A 17,990-nucleotide genomic window follows, 5' to 3' on the forward strand; every position below is an offset into this window, starting at 1 on the left:
AACAACAGTGTGTTTGAATTTACATTGCTGCTAAACTACTGAAACTAAACAGAAGAGATCATAAATATTAAATGTCTAACAGGCTCTTTGCTTTGGAATTTAGATGAGGAACCTTTTCTAATTCTTGCTGATCATCATGAAATAAGGAAAATTAGCACTGATGGCTCCAACTACACACTTTTAAAACAGGTATGATTCCTTAACATTTATTATGTGTCCTCCAGGCATGCATTCAAACTGCAGAAATACAGGACAGTTAGAATTTATGTAACAAATATTTATGGATGCATACACATATAAGCATGTATATAATATTACATAAATGCTCTTTTTTTGGTGATGAGCAGGTAATGCTTTCAACCTGCCTTATCATACGGCACTGAAGAAGGTAAAGATAATAAGGCATAATTAACTCAAGAAAAATATTATCTCAGGAATAGCTTAATTACAGAAAACATAACAATCTCTTTTAAAGTGTTTTGTGAATTACCCAAATTGGTTTTCCCACCTTGAGATATAAAGTAACCTTTTCCTGATTTCCATGTTCCTGTTCATAAAACCAGGAAATACAATAGGATAGAAGATACCTAGCCTTTAAAAATTGGAATTATCAAGAGAGTAAAAGTGAGAGTATAAGAGTCGTGACTGCAAGGTCTCAAGAAAAGGTGTTTTCAGTCTCATCTTTTCCTCTCTCAGTACCACCCACTTCAAGAGAAGCTGGGCTGATGTGTTTTCGTGTTTGACTCCTGTTCTCTGAGTTTATTTTTATAAGTGATTTGAGATGGAAAAATTATGACTTGCACTTTGTAACAGTATATAGATCTGTGAATTATTCACCACAAATGTTTGTTTTTTCTCCAGGTATGCAATGAAAATAGACCAAATTCAAATTAAAAATAGAGTGAAACTACATGTACTAGGGAAGTTACATACACTTAGAGCATATTTTTAGTTATTAAGAGAAACCTCTTTCCTTGGAATCAATATCTTGTATCTGTTTGTCTGTAAATGACTTTGCTCCAACTGTACAATACATCAACATTAAGGACTCTTCTTATATTTGTGATATGTTTATGAGAGTGTTAGATATAAATAAAGAGACCATTTATATGGTGACTTTTTGGAAACAAAGAAGACTTACAGTCATCCTAAGTATCTCAGAAGGAGATTGGTTTCAGGATTCCCAGCAAAATCCAAAATGCATAAATGATCAAGTTCCTTATATAAAATTGTATAGCATCTCCATATAATGTGCACACATCCACCCACATATTTAAATTCATCTGTATTTTACTTATAATATCTGACATAATATAAATACTTTAGAAATAGTGGCAGTTTTAGAGAATAATCACAAGGAAAAAAATCTGTACATGTTCAGTACAGATGTAATTTTTCCCGTGATATTTAATGGTGGTTAGTTGAATTGATGGATACAGAGCCCAAAGATATAGGGAGGGCTGACTGCCCTTAATAAAAGTTAGTTTTACTACTGTCTGCTGGATTTCTTCACTGCAGCTTCAGAAATTTCTTCATTTAGATTTAGCAGTAAGAGTAACTTTAAGTGCACATATTTATTAGCCAGTGTGAGATTGACTAATCCTGGCAAAGTCACATTTTTCCAGACTTCTTCTAGATAACAGATTGAATTTCAATTAAAGAAAGAGAGAGAGAGAGAGAGAGAGAGAGAGAGAGAGAGAGAGAAGGAAAAGGAAGAACAACAGTGTATGCAAGAAAGATATCAGGGAGAAGGAAGTGGAGAGGGAAATGGGAAGTATTGAGAATTGAAACAGAAAAAAAACGGTGTTATATGCAAATATGTCTAACTAATGCACTAAAAATATACTTTAAATATTTTACATGAAAATCCAGATTTTCTGGCTGTTTATGAAGAGTAGAAAAGTATATGGTGCTAGCCTCACATTCTTGAATGATCACATACCAAACAGTGTAGCAGTTACCATTTTGATTTAGAATTCCTACTCTCCAGTCCACTGGAGTCTTCAGATAATCCATGTCTTTGCAGCATGTGTACTTGCCCTGTTCTTGAATGTCTGTGGATTTAGGCTCTTAGAGTTTGGAGTGTAACACTAATTTCCACTATGTCACACTGACCCTCTCTTCAAAAATGGATCTGTGAAAAACTGTACAAAAATTAAAACATTTTCAGGAATTAATGAAAACCAAACAGAAAGCTATCTAAAGTATAATAATTAGACAGCTTGTCTTTTGGGAAGTTGATAATGTAAGAGTAATCATTTGGGAGGAAGTTTTAAGAATAAACATAAAATGAAAATTTTCTTTGCTTCCCACTCTGTTTCCTACATGATCTAGTTTAATTCTTTTTTTCTGTACAGTGTATTTTTAAACTTACATTAAAACTGCAAAACATTGAAAATTATCTCATTTGTGTCTATGTCTTCTCAGTCCCTCTATCTTAAAAATGAGATATGCCAGCCATTCATTTTCTGGTGTGGTCTCTGGAAAAGGGATATGTTTCTTTTCTCTTAACTAGTATTTTTGGCATTTCACTCTTCATACTATGCATTTTTAGTTTAATAGGAAGTAATTGTCTACTGAGAATACCTTATTTTTAAGCTCAGATAAACCACAAGATTAACTAATATAACAACGATATTGATTGTGTTCATGAGAACAGTTTCTGGATAAGTTCTTTGTTTCATTCTCCAACCCTGATGAGGCTCAGGACATTTTCATTGGTATCCCTTTTGTGGTCATTCATGGCAAGTGTGTTGTCTGAGATTGTTCCTAGTGAAACAAAATGATTTTTTTTCCTTCTATGCTTCATTTAAGTCTGTTTCTCATAATGGACCTACTTTAGTACACTCTTTAATATAGCTCTTTTTTCCCCTGGTGCTATCATTTTAGACTACTGCAAATTATTAGTACATAAGTAGGGGAATTTTAGATAGTTTTCTTAGTGTTTAAGTTTATGAAAATGAATAGGGAAAGAAGAAGGTAAGGTAGTTCATTAAGACCCTGAACACCTATGTTTTGGGGAAACATTTATTAGTGTTAATCCTGGAGTAAGGAAACAGATACTCCAAAACTTGATATGAGAGAAGCCTCACATCAAGTTTTACCTGTGGGCTGCTTGGAATATTTTATTTCTGCGAAGGAACAAATTTTTAACCACAATCTTATCATAGCACTTTAAAATTTTTAAGGAGTTTTAAGCAGTAAAATCATTTTTCCCCTTTAGAGACTTTATTCACATATGTGGAATGAATTAGAAGACAGAGGGAGGTGATTAATTATCTCTTCACATTTTCTCTCAACCCAAATAAATGAAAAGGCCTTGGTTGTTTGGAACTTTTATGTATAGCTGATTAAAAAATGATTTATCCTAATATGTTAAATTTTGTTCTGTTATCATAAGTAATAGTCTCATAAAATTTTATTTAATAAATTTATAACAAGTATTAAAATTCTTTTTTTTAAAGTTGTGTATTCTAAAATACAGGTGTGGTGCTAGGCCACCTATAGTTTAAATTCATACGCCGTGCTAAGAAAATGTATTTTAATAACATAGATTTTAGGAATGAAAATTAATCAAGTAACTTTCCAATATGTTATACAATGCAATTCTAGCAGTGCTTTTATCCGAGTAAATTGTATAGAGAAACAAAACACAATTTCCTAAATTAATCATCTTGAACCAAAGGGTGCAAATCTTCAACTACAGAAATGAAAGAAGCAAATAGGATTTTGATGAAACCAATTTTCAGCTCTGAAACCACTGGGATGATTCTAGTTTTCAGGCATTATTTTGACCATACCCCTGGCTGTTTTAATGTTCCTTGCATATGATTCTACAAAGAGAGAATTGCAGAGTTTTCTGTGGGGATTAAGAGTAAAGCCATTGAAAAAGGCCCAGCTTGTCCAAATAGATATGTCAGGATTCACAGACTCAGCTCCTCAGCATTTACAGCTTTAATTTCTTATACTTGACTTGCTAAATTTGAATTGGATTTTTATTATCTAAATTGATTATTGCTAAGAAAGAAATTCTGCCATGATTGGGGATTGTATGTAAATCCTTGCTAAACTTAGCGAGAAGTTTCTCCACCTTTTTCCTATAAAGCTCTCTAATTTAGTCCATTGCCAAACCAACACAGAAGCCTAACCCATTTACATTATTTCCTCCAGAGAGAAAAAGCATTTGAACAGAGGGGATATTGTAAAAGACTATTGAGGTGATTTTTAAAATCTCTCTATGGAACTTGCTAGAATACACTTAATTTATATTTTAGAAATTTGATTTTTTTCATAGCCACTTTCCTAGATGTATATAGTTAAGTGCATTTAGTTAATAGTATGTGACTGGATACTTAAGGAATCTATTGAAACTGTGACTAAACATTATTTTTCATTTTTCACCATTTATAATCATTATTCTTGATTAGGAATATTGTTCCTAAGAAATGTGCTTGCATTTATTCATTTGAGCTTACTGAGGAATTTATCCTGAGTCATGTTTTCTACCTGTATCTCCTATTTATGACCAACATCATGCAATTACATGGGGTTAGGATATTTCAGATTAGATTTATAATGTGGAACTGAAGAAAAAGATGGTCCATAGTAAGCCAAATAAAAGTGTAAGATTTGAATTTGTGATGTTAGCACCATTATTTCTAGAATTCAGCTTTGCTGCAAGATGAAAGGAGAAACAAATATCTGTATGGAATCTGAATAGTAGCCATTTATCCTTGGCCTGAATTTTATAAAGGACTATGTAGATCTATGGCACTGTTGCTTTTGTTATCAGATTCTGAATTTTGAGACTAGATTTGGGAACTGAACTCAGACCTGGGAATTCCCATCTTCCTACACTTTCCCACAGCTCCCATACCAAACAAGAGCAAACAAAAAATCTGTTTCCCTGAAGGTACTGATCCTTACCCATAAGACTACAACTGTTTTACAATTTGAGGTGTAAGAACATTTCTAGGGTGAATGTTGATATAAGCAAGCTCTACATAGTTATAAATACATGACAAAGGTCTCTTGGGGTTTTACCAAATAGTATAACATTAATTATTTAATAATATGTAAAAATGTACATACTAATAAACTATTCTAACCTTAAAATGAGTTCACACAATTTAAATTGTGACCCAAATTTTGTTAGTTCATAAAGTAGCAAATATGCGAGTACTAAAAGAGATCAGATTTAAACTCTGAAATCATTTAAACAACTGACTACAAACAAAATACCCAGGTTCTGATGTACTATCCCCAATTCTAAGTAAATAGCAGAACAGCCAACCAAAACTCTGTAACTTCTAGAAACCCAACAGCTGAATTTGTGTTCTGTTTCATTACCTACTAAAAAATGCATAACTGTGGGTCTGAAGGGAGGCATTTTCTCACATTTCCACCAGTAGAATAAAAAGATGTTGAATATCTATTTCTTCCTTGGTCAAATACTCACCTAAGGTCATAACTTTTAAATTCTAATATGACACTCTACTGCCTGAGGAGCCATTTGAAGCATGAAAAAAGGAAGCTCATTGATGTTTTGGGAACAAGAGCTATTGCAGAAAGTAAAATTCTTAAACCTTCCTTCCTCACTCATCACATGGTTATCCAGAAATCAACATCATTCTTTAAGGATTTTCTACTGTCCAAATTTAGATGAATGCTCTTTTTTGTTTACTCCATAGAACAGACAATATTAAAGGCATCAAATTTATTGTCAACATTAAGAAATGCCTTCTTAAATTATTTTTCCCACCTTCCTGGCTATCTAAACTCCTATAAACATTCCAAAAATGTTGTATTATATTTGGAAAATATTTTAAAATAAATTATACAGCTTTTAAAGTGCATAGTATGGTGAAATTATAAACATATGCTGACTGCTCTTAATAATAATAGTCACTAATGTTATTTATTTTAATAACTTGAGAATCAATGGGAGATAATGATTCTCATGAACTCCTAAATATTTATAAATACTTTTTTATGACTTGTTATTAGAAATATTTTTTCTTTTGTTTTTAGGGATTAAACAATGTTATTGCTATAGACTTTGATTATAGAGAAGAATTCATCTATTGGATTGATTCTAGCAGACCTAATGGAAGCCGCATAAATAGAATGTGTTTAAATGGAAGTGACGTTAAGGTAATTAAATATTACAGTAATAAGAGTGCTGAATATTTTATTGCTATGATTGATTATAATAGGGATATGTTATTTGATGTAAATGATGTGACTTTTAGTTTGTCTTACCCTCATTTCAATTTTACTGTGTAATTTAATAATTGCTTTAAATATGAAATAAGAGCATTTTATCCTTATGTTTTATTATAATGCAATTATTTACAATACCATAAAAATCAAATTAAGAAAATAAAATTTAGAAACCAGTCCACATCCCTAGAAAATGTGATGGATGTCTTTAGCTTGAATGATTTATGCTTAAGATTCACACATGTTGATTTAATACAAGGGGAAGTTGATATTAACATTTTAATTAAAAAATAAATATCAGAGTATTGATTGAAGTTGTAGCATTATTAAAATTAACCTACTATAGATGGAAAAACTGCATGCATTTGATATGTGTAAAATCATGAATGTTCTGATTTGATAGCATCAAGATTAAATAAATATAATTTTCTTATTATGAGCTATTTGATATGATTTTTCTGTTTTACATCTTTTCTAAGTTTTAAAATCAATTATAAGTACTATATATTTGCAACAAAATATACTATAAATAAGTTATAAATTTAAGTAGATGAGACTTCAATTATTTTAACTTTTTTTGTAGTCATTCATAGTATCACCAAATGTTTAAAAACAATCAATATTAAAATATTTATGAAATCTTAAAGTGTTTATATACAGAGGAATATTTCAACTTAATCAGGATAACTATTTAATAATGGTTCATAAAATGAAATATCAGTATCTGATAGTGATAACAGATTGATTCTAGCAGATCCAGTGGATAGATCAATCAAATTAGCAGATTTTTTAATTTTATAATTTAATTTTGACAATTGTATTAAAATTTTATGAATGTTACATTAAAGTTGACCATTTATTTCTACAAGAAATTAAAAGTTTTTATTACATTTTTTAGTTTTTGAAGATACTTCAATATATTTAAAGTGTGTTGTATCTACTGCCATGCTAATAATACTCTATTATTTTAATCATAACAAATTAATAAATCCATATTTTTGTCCCATGAGATTACTAATTCACTGATGTTCAGTTAAGTAGAAGCCATGTCAATTTTCCAAATTTTCAGTCTGGTAAGGAAATAAGGCATAAATATGCCTTGCAATCAACACAGAAGATTGATATCATTAATTGTTGCAAATATTCACATTGCCACTTTGCAAAGTTATTATTGATGGCATTAGGGAAATTAATAAGTATAAAATTTAGCATTTTCTTGTCTTTAATTACACAAGCATTGGTTTCTCTGCAGCAACAAGATTCACTTATTTCTCACATAGTTTGAAAGAAGTAAGAACTTCGAAACACCTGTCATTGGGTGAAGATTTCACTAGAAATTTTATATAACACCAGATTTTTTAACTCAGTTTTTATTTTTTTCAATATTCCTTTTTTATTGATTAAAACAGATAATGACAGCAGAATGCATTACAATTTTTATTACACATATACAGCACAATTTTTCATATCTCTGGTTGTATCTAAAGTATGTTGACACCAATTTGTGTCTACATACATGTGCTTTGGATAATGATGTCTATCACATTCCACCATCATTGCTAATACCCTGCCCCCCTCCTTTCCCTCCCACCCCTCTGTCCTATCACACCAGATTTTTAAACAAAAAGCCTATATCCTTAATATATTTGATGTTGTCATGCATTATAATTGATAAGAGCAGTTGTATAAACATTTTTATTTCCCTTTTATCTAGGATCAAATATTTTGTGCACATTCTCATCTCTTGCTGTAGTTATTTTTAAGAGGGCAAGAGCAATTGGAAGAGTGGTGAATACTACTGATAATAGCACAGAACCTGTTAAAAATCAATAATATCAACAGTTTCTCCTATATGTTTGTGATAGTTTTTTTTTCCTATTTTAAGAGAATGAGTACATAAGCTCCAATGAAAATGTGAAAACCAATTGTACACCTGTCAATACATTTTTATTTCCATTTAATTTTTTTATGAAGACTGCTTTAATTTCAGAGGGAGATTAGATATTAAGTAATTATAAAATACTTACTTGTATTATAAAAATACATGTAAGTATTTGTATTGTGGTCAATTGTTTTCTTCTTATCTAAATTACATTTCTCATGTTTTAAATAGATTTCTGTATCTCAGTAAAAATAATGAAGCGATTACTCAGTTTTCATTCTAGGCATTTATGCTATTAAGTTTTTAAATTCTTATTTTATTAGGTAGTGCATAATACAGCTGTCCCCAATGCACTTGCTGTTGACTGGATTGGAAAAAACCTCTATTGGTCTGACACAGAAAAAAGGATGATTGAAGTATCCAAACTCAATGGCTTATACCCTACTATACTCGTTAGCAAAAGGCTGAAGTTTCCCAGGGACCTGTCTTTAGATCCTCGAGCTGGGTTTGTAACTTTTTTTTTCTTCTAACTTATCAATACATTTGCTGTGGAAAAGAATAAAACATACATATTTCATTAATTTTAGTTAATTTAAATCTTGAAAAAAGACAAGTGAAAAACAAACTTTTGAATCAAATGTTGCTGTGTTGGTGGTGTTCACAAATATGAACAATGTAATTCCTGCACTGCTTTATAGCAGGAGATATAAGCAGTATTCATGGGTAATAAATGACAAAATGAATCATCAAATGCATTCAAGAGGAAAAGAAAGTGAGAATAATGGGAAAGGTACATGTGGAGCTGTGTATCATTTGCATTTTAGTGTGAGGATGATGAAAAGTCATTGCAAAGTTCAAGGACAGCAACCTGGAAATTTCAGATGAGGGATGAATGCACATTAAAGTGTCAAAGCTGTCTGGTGTATGATTTCTAGAGTTCTATAGATTATGACCATTATCTGTCACATTCAATTATGTTGTGTTTGTAGGAAGAGAATATATACCTTTTCATATTTTATACTGTAATTTAGAGTGATTACATACTCCAAGATGATCTTTGTAGAAGTTCTACCTACCCAATGCATTTGTTAAAATAACAAATTTATAGAAAGTTCGACATTTTAAAATAGGATATATTTATAGTAGCAAGTATTATGAAAACACTAGTGTTTGTAATGTTTTACTGTCTAAATTAATTTCACAAACTATGTTATATCTAATAATTGCCATTTGTCATGCTGTTTGTAGCAGTTAGATTTTGCTTCCTGTTGTTATATGGTATCTCTGTTTTTTTGGTTCCTCAAGTTTATAATTGGCAATAGAACCTTTTATAGGTTAATTTAAAACATCAATTTGGGTAAAAGCAATACCCGTTAAAAGAAGAATTATGCTGTGAATGCAGTCGAATATCCAAGGTAATGGGCACATTTTCACTTTATATATATATATATATATATATATATATATATATATATATATATATATATATATTTAAATTGTTTTGTTGTCTTTTAAAATATTTTATTTGCCATGCAAAAGAAATTTCAAAAGTGTCTCACTGTATTAAAATAGTATGTCTCTGAAACAGAGACATGAAAATCTGCTTCTATCAATGTTTCAGAAAATAATAGCCAAATGTATTAAATTTGGCTATCATCTGTATCAATTCATAAACATGAATATTTTAATTCTACTACTATTTTTCCACAAACTATTTTGAAAGTTCACTTATCTTTTTTTTTCTAAAATCAATATAACTGGCATAGCTTCTCTTTTCATACCATATCAGATGCTTAACTTTCTAATGAAAGAAACATTGCCTGTTACATAATAGTTGTCTTATAGAATTTCCTGTTTATGAAGCAAAAACTGTATCCTAGCTTAGTGAATGCAGCTGAATGTAGTTTTATATTTTATTTCTTCCAGTTTGTGTTGTAAGAAGAGAATACTCCATAAACTGAAAGCAGCCTTAAGTTATCAACTTAAACTCATCCATTAAAGTGTGAATTAAAACAGCAGAAGTACTCAATTATTGCAGATGTTATGAAAGACTCCCTTGATTTTATTTTTGGATAATATTTGGATTAAAATATGCATTTGCCATGTTATAAGCAAAGCATTGCTAAACATTGGATATTTTTACAAAACAATTAAAGCCATCTTTTTTAATAGCCATAATTTAGTGGCACACTTTTGTTCATGCTGTTTTCCTAGTTCCCCAGAGTGAGGTAAAAGGCAACCTGAATTTTAGCCTCTTATGAGATGATCATGAGGCTGAAAATGTCTCCACTGTAAAAAAAAAAAAAAAAAAAATATATATATATATATATATATATTACAATCCAGCTTCAAAGTGAGAGCTTAAATTGTAAGATTATTTAATAAAAACATCTCACTATAAGAGTACACTGTGATTTGCATATGGTTTGAATATGCCAATACTATTGACCCCCATTTCCCAGAGAGTTGTTTTCTGTCCTGATATTTGGTATCAGGGATAAGACAAGGATTTACTTAATGATCACTGGAATGTCTAAGGTAATGAAACAAATAAGCTGTTAGGCCATATCTTGGGGTTCCTTTCTATATTTTTTAAATTATATGCCAATTAAAACAATCAATTTGTATATAGTAGTTAGTAAAAACAGTAAGAAGATACAGGTAGACAGATGGATCATCTTCTTGGTTATTACATATCAGCTCATTTGTAATCTGAATTTTTTTCATAAATTTATTCTAATAATCCTGTTATCCAGTATAATTTATGAAAGATTTTTTTAATTTATAATAATTTTGAGGTAATTAAATAATTTACATTAAATAGTTGTAAAAATCATTATTTATGAAAAATATGTATAGGCATTTTAAAATAGAATGGAGGATATAATATTATAACTATGTTGAACATAATTTTATCTTTTCTAATTATTAAGCTGTCACATTAGGTTATCATAGAAAAGACCAATATGAATTATATTTCAGGATATGCTATACCTTAGAATTTATATTAAAGTGAATGTGTGGTAGACCTAGTTAACAGAACTAGAGTAATAAGTAGCAAAGTTATATGGTGCACTTCAGAGCAGAAGATGTTTCTGGCCTAAAGAACAGGCTCTGTAGGAACACACAGAAACAGAAAAGAGCATATTATATCCAATCAATTACAAGGAACTCATAGGGTTGGAACATATTCCACAACTATAGAGGTGTGGAATTGGTTCACTTTACAGAGTAAAAAAGAACCAAGAATAAGTCACAACACAAAACAACATAACAGAATGACAACAAATGAAACTTTCAAGACACCTGGCTTGGGCACATTGGTAAATAGAGGAGTAATTTTTCCAGAATTTGAGGAATATATTTTAAGTGGCAGATTCCAAAAAGGAAAATGACCATTTTATAAACCTATTGGGATTGAAAGTTTTCAAATAAAGACAATAAAAATGAAAATATATATATTTTTTAGCATTTAATGAGTTAGGAAATTTTTATCTTTTTTACTGTAGATACACGTACTGTTTATGCAGAATCTCTAGAAAGACATGATTGTTTTTATTACTTTCCTTATAGCGTGTTTAAGAACTTTCAACTGACTAATTGCCTTAGAATCATTTAATTGAAAAGCAATCGAGCTGCAGGTTCAACTCAGTTTTCAGTCATTGATTGCATATTTTTTCTTACTATATCTCTTTACAGTTTCCCAATAACAAAATGATCTTGGACCATGAACATGTTTTGCTCCCTAAACAAGAGAGAAAAGAAAGAACCACAAGTCTCTTATTTTTTTTCCCATTTTAACAATAGTAATTTAAAAGTCATAAAAAACCAGAATATAGATGATGTGAGCTTTTAAAAATGGAGAAAACTGCCTAAATTATTATAAGCATGGATTTTTAAAATACATATAGTGTTTGTTTGTTTGTTTATTCATTCATTCATTCATTTATGAATTTATTTTTGTTGCTGTGCTGAGATTGGATATGCTATGCAGAACTTTACCACTGAGCTGTAGCCTTAGCCTCAGATCTTATTTTAAAAGATGTTTTTCATGAATTACTTTTCCTAAAAACCTATCAGCAAACCCAAAGAAAATAATAGTAGGCCCTAATTTGAATTTGAATATATTTTAATAAAAATATGAAGGACAAAAAAATGTGAAAGACACTTTAAATACTTGGTATCTGTATCCATTATTGTCAATAAAGGTAATAATCAAACAAATTTAGAAAGGCATATTTTATGCATCTGTATCTTAGTTTATTTATTTATTTTTTTTGTTTTAAAGTCATATATTTTTACATGCAAAAAAAGCCACAGATTTTCCTTGTAAAGTGCACTTACATATCTGGTATTCAATTTAGAACACAGTGTTGAACATTTCAAAGACATAATACTTTTACAAAATAATTTGTACAACGAATTGTTCTCTAAAACAGCCTTTTGGAAGTGAAAAAACTTTTTGCAAGTGAAAAAATTTGCTCAAAAAAGTCAAATGATGTGCCTAAGATCATATGGTCATGTATCTTAGTTTATACTAGTTCTTATTATTTCTCTAAGCAGAATACGACTTTTCTAAGATCAGCAGAAATATAATTTTCTCACTAGCAGAAACACTCCTGAAATGTGCCTAAGTGGCCACCATATATTGAACACTTAACATTATAGGACTATTTTTAGTGTAAATGTCTTATCTCTCCATCTAGAAAATGAGTACCTTAACACAGAAACCATATTTTAATCATTGTTTTTACCTACCATAGAGACTGTTAAATTCACTGTTGAGGAAAATAATAAATGGGTAACTGGAGTTACACAGAGAATGGGGTTATAGCTACAGGGACACTGCACCTGCTCCTATGCACAAACTGGTACATTGATATGTAAATAACCTGCATGTTTCAAAGAGAAGTCATAAGGGAACTTTCATTGTGAGAGAATGAAAAGCATACCAGGATGAAAATTCAGTTTATTATTTTTGCAGGGAAGCACAAAAATATTTCATCAAACTTCACAGACACATACAAAAAAAATATTTTCCACCAATTTTTAAATTTTTATTCACAGCTGATTTTAATATTCCTATATTTGGGTAAAATTCATAGGGAATGAATATAAATGATTAATTTTATAATTCAGATTAGAAATAATTGCAAGTGGAAGAAGCTTCTCTAAATTTATTGCCTGATTTTAGAAAAAATAAAAGCTGTGAGAAGACTTCTACTTAATTCATTTTAAAGAGAAATAATGTATTATGTTCAACTATAAAAGACAACCTCAGAATCCAGAAGCCTGTTGTTATGGTTACGAGCAGACATTCTTTTATATGTTTATACTTGGTTATAACTTACACAATAGGTACTATTTGGAGCTGAGATTTTTCTCACATGGTCTTGGGTAAATATTGCATATTATCTAGATAGAATTTGAGCTCTTCTTTCAACATTTTCACTGATGTCTTATTTTTTTTTTCTTTAATTATTTACAACAATTTTTTTCACAAAGGTAGTTATTTAGGGGTTGTAGTTTACAAAGCAAAATTATCATTTTGTTTAGTGTAGACTTATTCACATATTTGGAAAATAACAGTAAATGAGACTTTTTTTTTGAAAAGAAGTGATATTTTACCATTAGAAGTTAGCTAACTCTTATTGAAATAGATAATAAATTCTTATGAATATTGATATCTTATTCAGTTAAATTATACTTTGTTCCTATGTTGTGGAATATTTTCATAATATTCTTCTGACTGATGAGTACTTAAACTGGCAAATATGTAAGTAATAACATATATAAAATCCATCTAAATCATGTAATAATGTACATGCAATCTGGAGGCTACAGGAAACTTAGTATTATTAAACCAAAAAAAATAATCAGTGCACATATTCATATCCAAAGTAGTTTAAACAATACTAGCTATTATTTGCTAAACATTTGCTATGTGCTCATTCAAATTCTAAGTTTGGGGGCTGGGGCTGTGGCTCAGGGATAGCTCTTGTCTCATACATGTGAGGCATTCGGTTCAATCCTCAGCACAATGTAAAAATAAATAAATGAATAAAGATATTGTGTCCATCTGCAGCTAAAAAAAATTAAAAATTTTAAAAATCTAAATTTGTTTTATTCACCTTCTCATTTAATCCTCAAAAAGACTCTATTAAAAAAAACTATTATTGACTCTTTGGCATTTGAATAAATCTAAGATCAGGGGAGATAACTAAAGCTTCCAGGTTCACATAGCTAATAATAGGAGGATCTGGGATTTGAATTCAGGTAATCTGTATGTGGGATTTAATGACTGATGACTCTACATAATGTTGTTAGAAAAGAAGCTAGTCTAAAAGTAAGTAACTTACTACAGAAATGAATACTTACTCCAGTTATAGTGCTATCATAATCAAAAACCACATAACCTCTTAGGGTCTCACTTGATCAGTACATTTATCAGTGAAGTCCTTAAATGACATACATAATTTTTAATAATTGTTGCAAAATTAAATCTTTTTTTTTTTTGTTGTTGTTGTGCCAGACATTGAACCCAGAGGTGCTTAACCACTGAGCCATTCTTTATTTATTTTGAGCCAGGATATAGCAAATTTGCTTAGGGCCTCATTAAGTTGCTGAGGCAGGCTTCAAACTTGCGATCTTCCTGCCTCAGCCTCCAGATCTACTGGGATTACAGGCAGGTAATGTAAAATTTAGGATTTCATACAAAGCCAAAATGAAATCCTAAATTTTACATTTTCCTAAAATCTAACAGAGAGATCATTACTTTTATGGAATTTCTAAGCTAGTTTAAAAAATAAGATTTTCATTAAGAGACTGATAATGAGCACAAGCCATCTTAGAAATGCCTCCCTCCTTCGAGGTAAAATTTACTTCCATGTTTTGTAGTTCTGTAGTAAAATAGTTCTATCTTCATATGTTTTAATTTTTATTTAATTCTCATGCTTTCAAAAAAAATATGCCTCTACTGAATCCACAGAAAGATCTTTCAAGGCAAAAGTGTCTACCTCCATCTCCCTAGTACTTAGAATTATCTGCTATATAAAATGGTCTCTGTCAATCATTATTCAAAACAAATTTGTCTATCTGCTTAATTAAGCATAGCTTTGGAATTTATCAGAAATGTTCCATCATTGACTCTTAGGATACAGTTCTCTGATTATGAGTCATGAGAACCTATATCATCATGTGTGGTTCAGTGACACTTGTAATAAAGAAAGGAGATTCTGTAGACCAGGAGTGATTAATGCACAATTTCCCCAGTACAACAATTCTATGAGTTTTCTAAGAAAATAGATGTATGACTCCAAACTATCTGATTAACAAGAGATCCTGCAGCTCCTCTTAGAGAATCACAATGCCATTAGCATAGGGGTTCTGAGGAATCCTACAAAACACTTCTCAAATATACTTGATCTTTTAACCTACCTTGAAAATGTGAACTAACACTAATCAAGGAATAATTTGTGGAGAGCAGAGGGGGCAATGTGAATTACATCTTCATGAAGATATATTTATAATTGAAGAGTCATTGGGCCAGGCAAATGATTTGAAAGCACAGAAATAAAAAATGTGAGATCATAATTAAAAAAAAATTAGGCTAGAGCTGAATTTCTCACACTTTGATAGTAAATTGGAGGATATTTGGGCTAAATAAATAATGAAGGGCTCAAATATCAGGGAGAAGATGCAGCTATGGGCCTCCCACCAGACTTGAGAGTGCTGTATCAGATGTGGGACTCTATAACACATACTTTTTCTATTCTTATTATCTTGGCTGATATGATGATACTAAGCAGATAAAGTTCATAATGCAGATTAAAATTAAGAACTGAAATCCTGTGGAAATTAGACTATTAGAAACTTACAATTTACCTAAAGGACTCAAAAGCATTATTATTCACATCCAACAATTTCCAACATTTTTGTTGAAATCATCTAATATAGAAATTTCTCTTTTCATCTCTAAGATATTTTAATTTTGGGGGCAAAAATCTGTAGAGGTTATAGCTGAATACAAATAGGAAGCATATCTCCAATTAAAACAATGTGGAATTTTTAATGTTACATGTAAACATTTATATTTTATTCATTTATGTCCATTTGTTAAAAAAAATTATGTGTGAAAGGACAAATAAGTCTAATTGTATCTAACCCTTTAGAGAGAAATTGATGTAAGCATATCACATTTAGTGGGAAAAACAATTAATGTATCAGTATTCCCAAGATTCAGGCTCAGTAAGGCAAGGAGGCATATCCTGATTTATTTCAATAAGATAAACTACTTTTCATTATGACTTTTTTCTGATTGAGTTTTTTTTTTTATTTTGTGTCTGACATTATCTCTTCTTTAGAAGGAAAGGTGCTCCTCCATAAATTCATTGTAGAAAAGAATGCATGTGTGTTTTTCTGGAATACATATTTCACTGACATATGCTGTCTTTAAAAAAAATTGCTAAAAATAAGAGCTGAGCACAGTGGCACCTGCCTGTAATCCCAGCTGCTCCGGAGGCTGAGACAGGAGGGTCATGAGATCAAAGCCAGCCTCAGAAACAGTGACATGCTAAGCAACTCAGTGAGACCCTGTCTCTAAATAAAATACAAAATAGGTCTGGGGATGTGGCTCAGTGGTTGAGTGCCCCTCAATTCAATCCCTGGTACCAAAAAAGAAAAAAAATGCTAAAAATAGTGCAATATTAAAAAAATAGAACATCCTTTTTGAAAGAGCGTGGCATCTACTATTACTTGATGATTTGGAATTTTTAAAATATCTTCAGAATTGATGTAGACAGGTATTTGGAAGCATTTATAACAATTCCAGTAATGACCCAGGAGAGGCTGACTTGAGATTTCCTGGATCAAGTTTAAGTTTTCATTCTCAGAGCTCCCTTTGAACCTCTGCTCACAAGTTTCCACCTTTAGTTTAGTCCTTACAAGAGATATGTTTCTGCTTTTATGAACCATACTTCATTAGTGTATCAATGACATTTTTGCTATCAAATAATTATTTTATTATCCATGTACTCCATGCCTTTATACATACCCCAACAATGATGATCAACACAAAATATTCTCAAGTTATTTATAATGATTATTTCTATCAACCTGCTATTTAATAAGTGGATTTTCCAGAAAACCATTATTTCTTTTGTATTGTGAAGTAAAATATCAAAATATAATTATCTTTGTCAAAAATTATAAGGAAAAAAACTATTTAAAGGACATTTCAAATCTCAACTAAATATCTCAGCACATTTTTAAATCTGAAGAATTAATTGCCAAGGATTAGACTTAGCATAAAGAAAGGATGAAACCTAGAAAAACCTTTCTGGGTTAATAGAATGAAATTTCAAGTTTGAATATGAAAAAGACATAAAAAGTCTTTTAATTCAAATCTTCGATTATAAAGATAATGAAATGTATCCTATATAATCAAATAGAGTGACTTTTCTTACCTTGAGGGAAAAGCTGAAAAACAATGAAATTTCTAGGTGATATGTCAGCTATTTGTATTTTATGGAATACAATATTTATATTTAACTTATCCTAGTTAGTATCAATAATATTAATATTACTTTTACTTTATTGCCCCTGCCATGTGTGGAATGTCCTACTGTGCAACTTGTAATAGCATAATTAAAATCAGTGTTCTCCTATAGAACTTTCTGTGGTGATAGGCATGCTCTTCATCTTTGCCATTATATAGAATACCCACATATATGCATGGTCATTGGACATATAATATATACCTAGCATGAGGAAGAATCTAGTTCATTAGATATTATTTGATACAATATAGTTTATTTAATTAAGTACAGTTTAAACTTTAACAGTCACTGGCTAGGGGCTACCACATTGACAATGCATATTCAAATAA

The 17,990-nt window shown here is 30.4% G+C and overlaps 1 protein-coding gene across 1 annotated transcript in view; it reads left to right on the forward strand.

The window, feature by feature from the left end:
• Nucleotides 1–17,990, forward strand: part of Lrp1b (LDL receptor related protein 1B) — a 1,514,976-nt gene that overhangs the window by 1,270,915 nt on the left and 226,071 nt on the right. The window contains exons 57-59 of the mRNA XM_071619306.1: nt 104–189; nt 6,031–6,153; nt 8,428–8,609. Coding sequence (XP_071475407.1) covers nt 104–189; nt 6,031–6,153; nt 8,428–8,609 — 391 coding nt within the window. The remainder of the gene's footprint in view (nt 1–103; nt 190–6,030; nt 6,154–8,427; nt 8,610–17,990) is intronic.

This window comes from Marmota flaviventris, chromosome 11, assembly GCF_047511675.1.
Source record: "Marmota flaviventris isolate mMarFla1 chromosome 11, mMarFla1.hap1, whole genome shotgun sequence".
Taxonomy (NCBI): domain Eukaryota; kingdom Metazoa; phylum Chordata; class Mammalia; order Rodentia; family Sciuridae; genus Marmota; species Marmota flaviventris.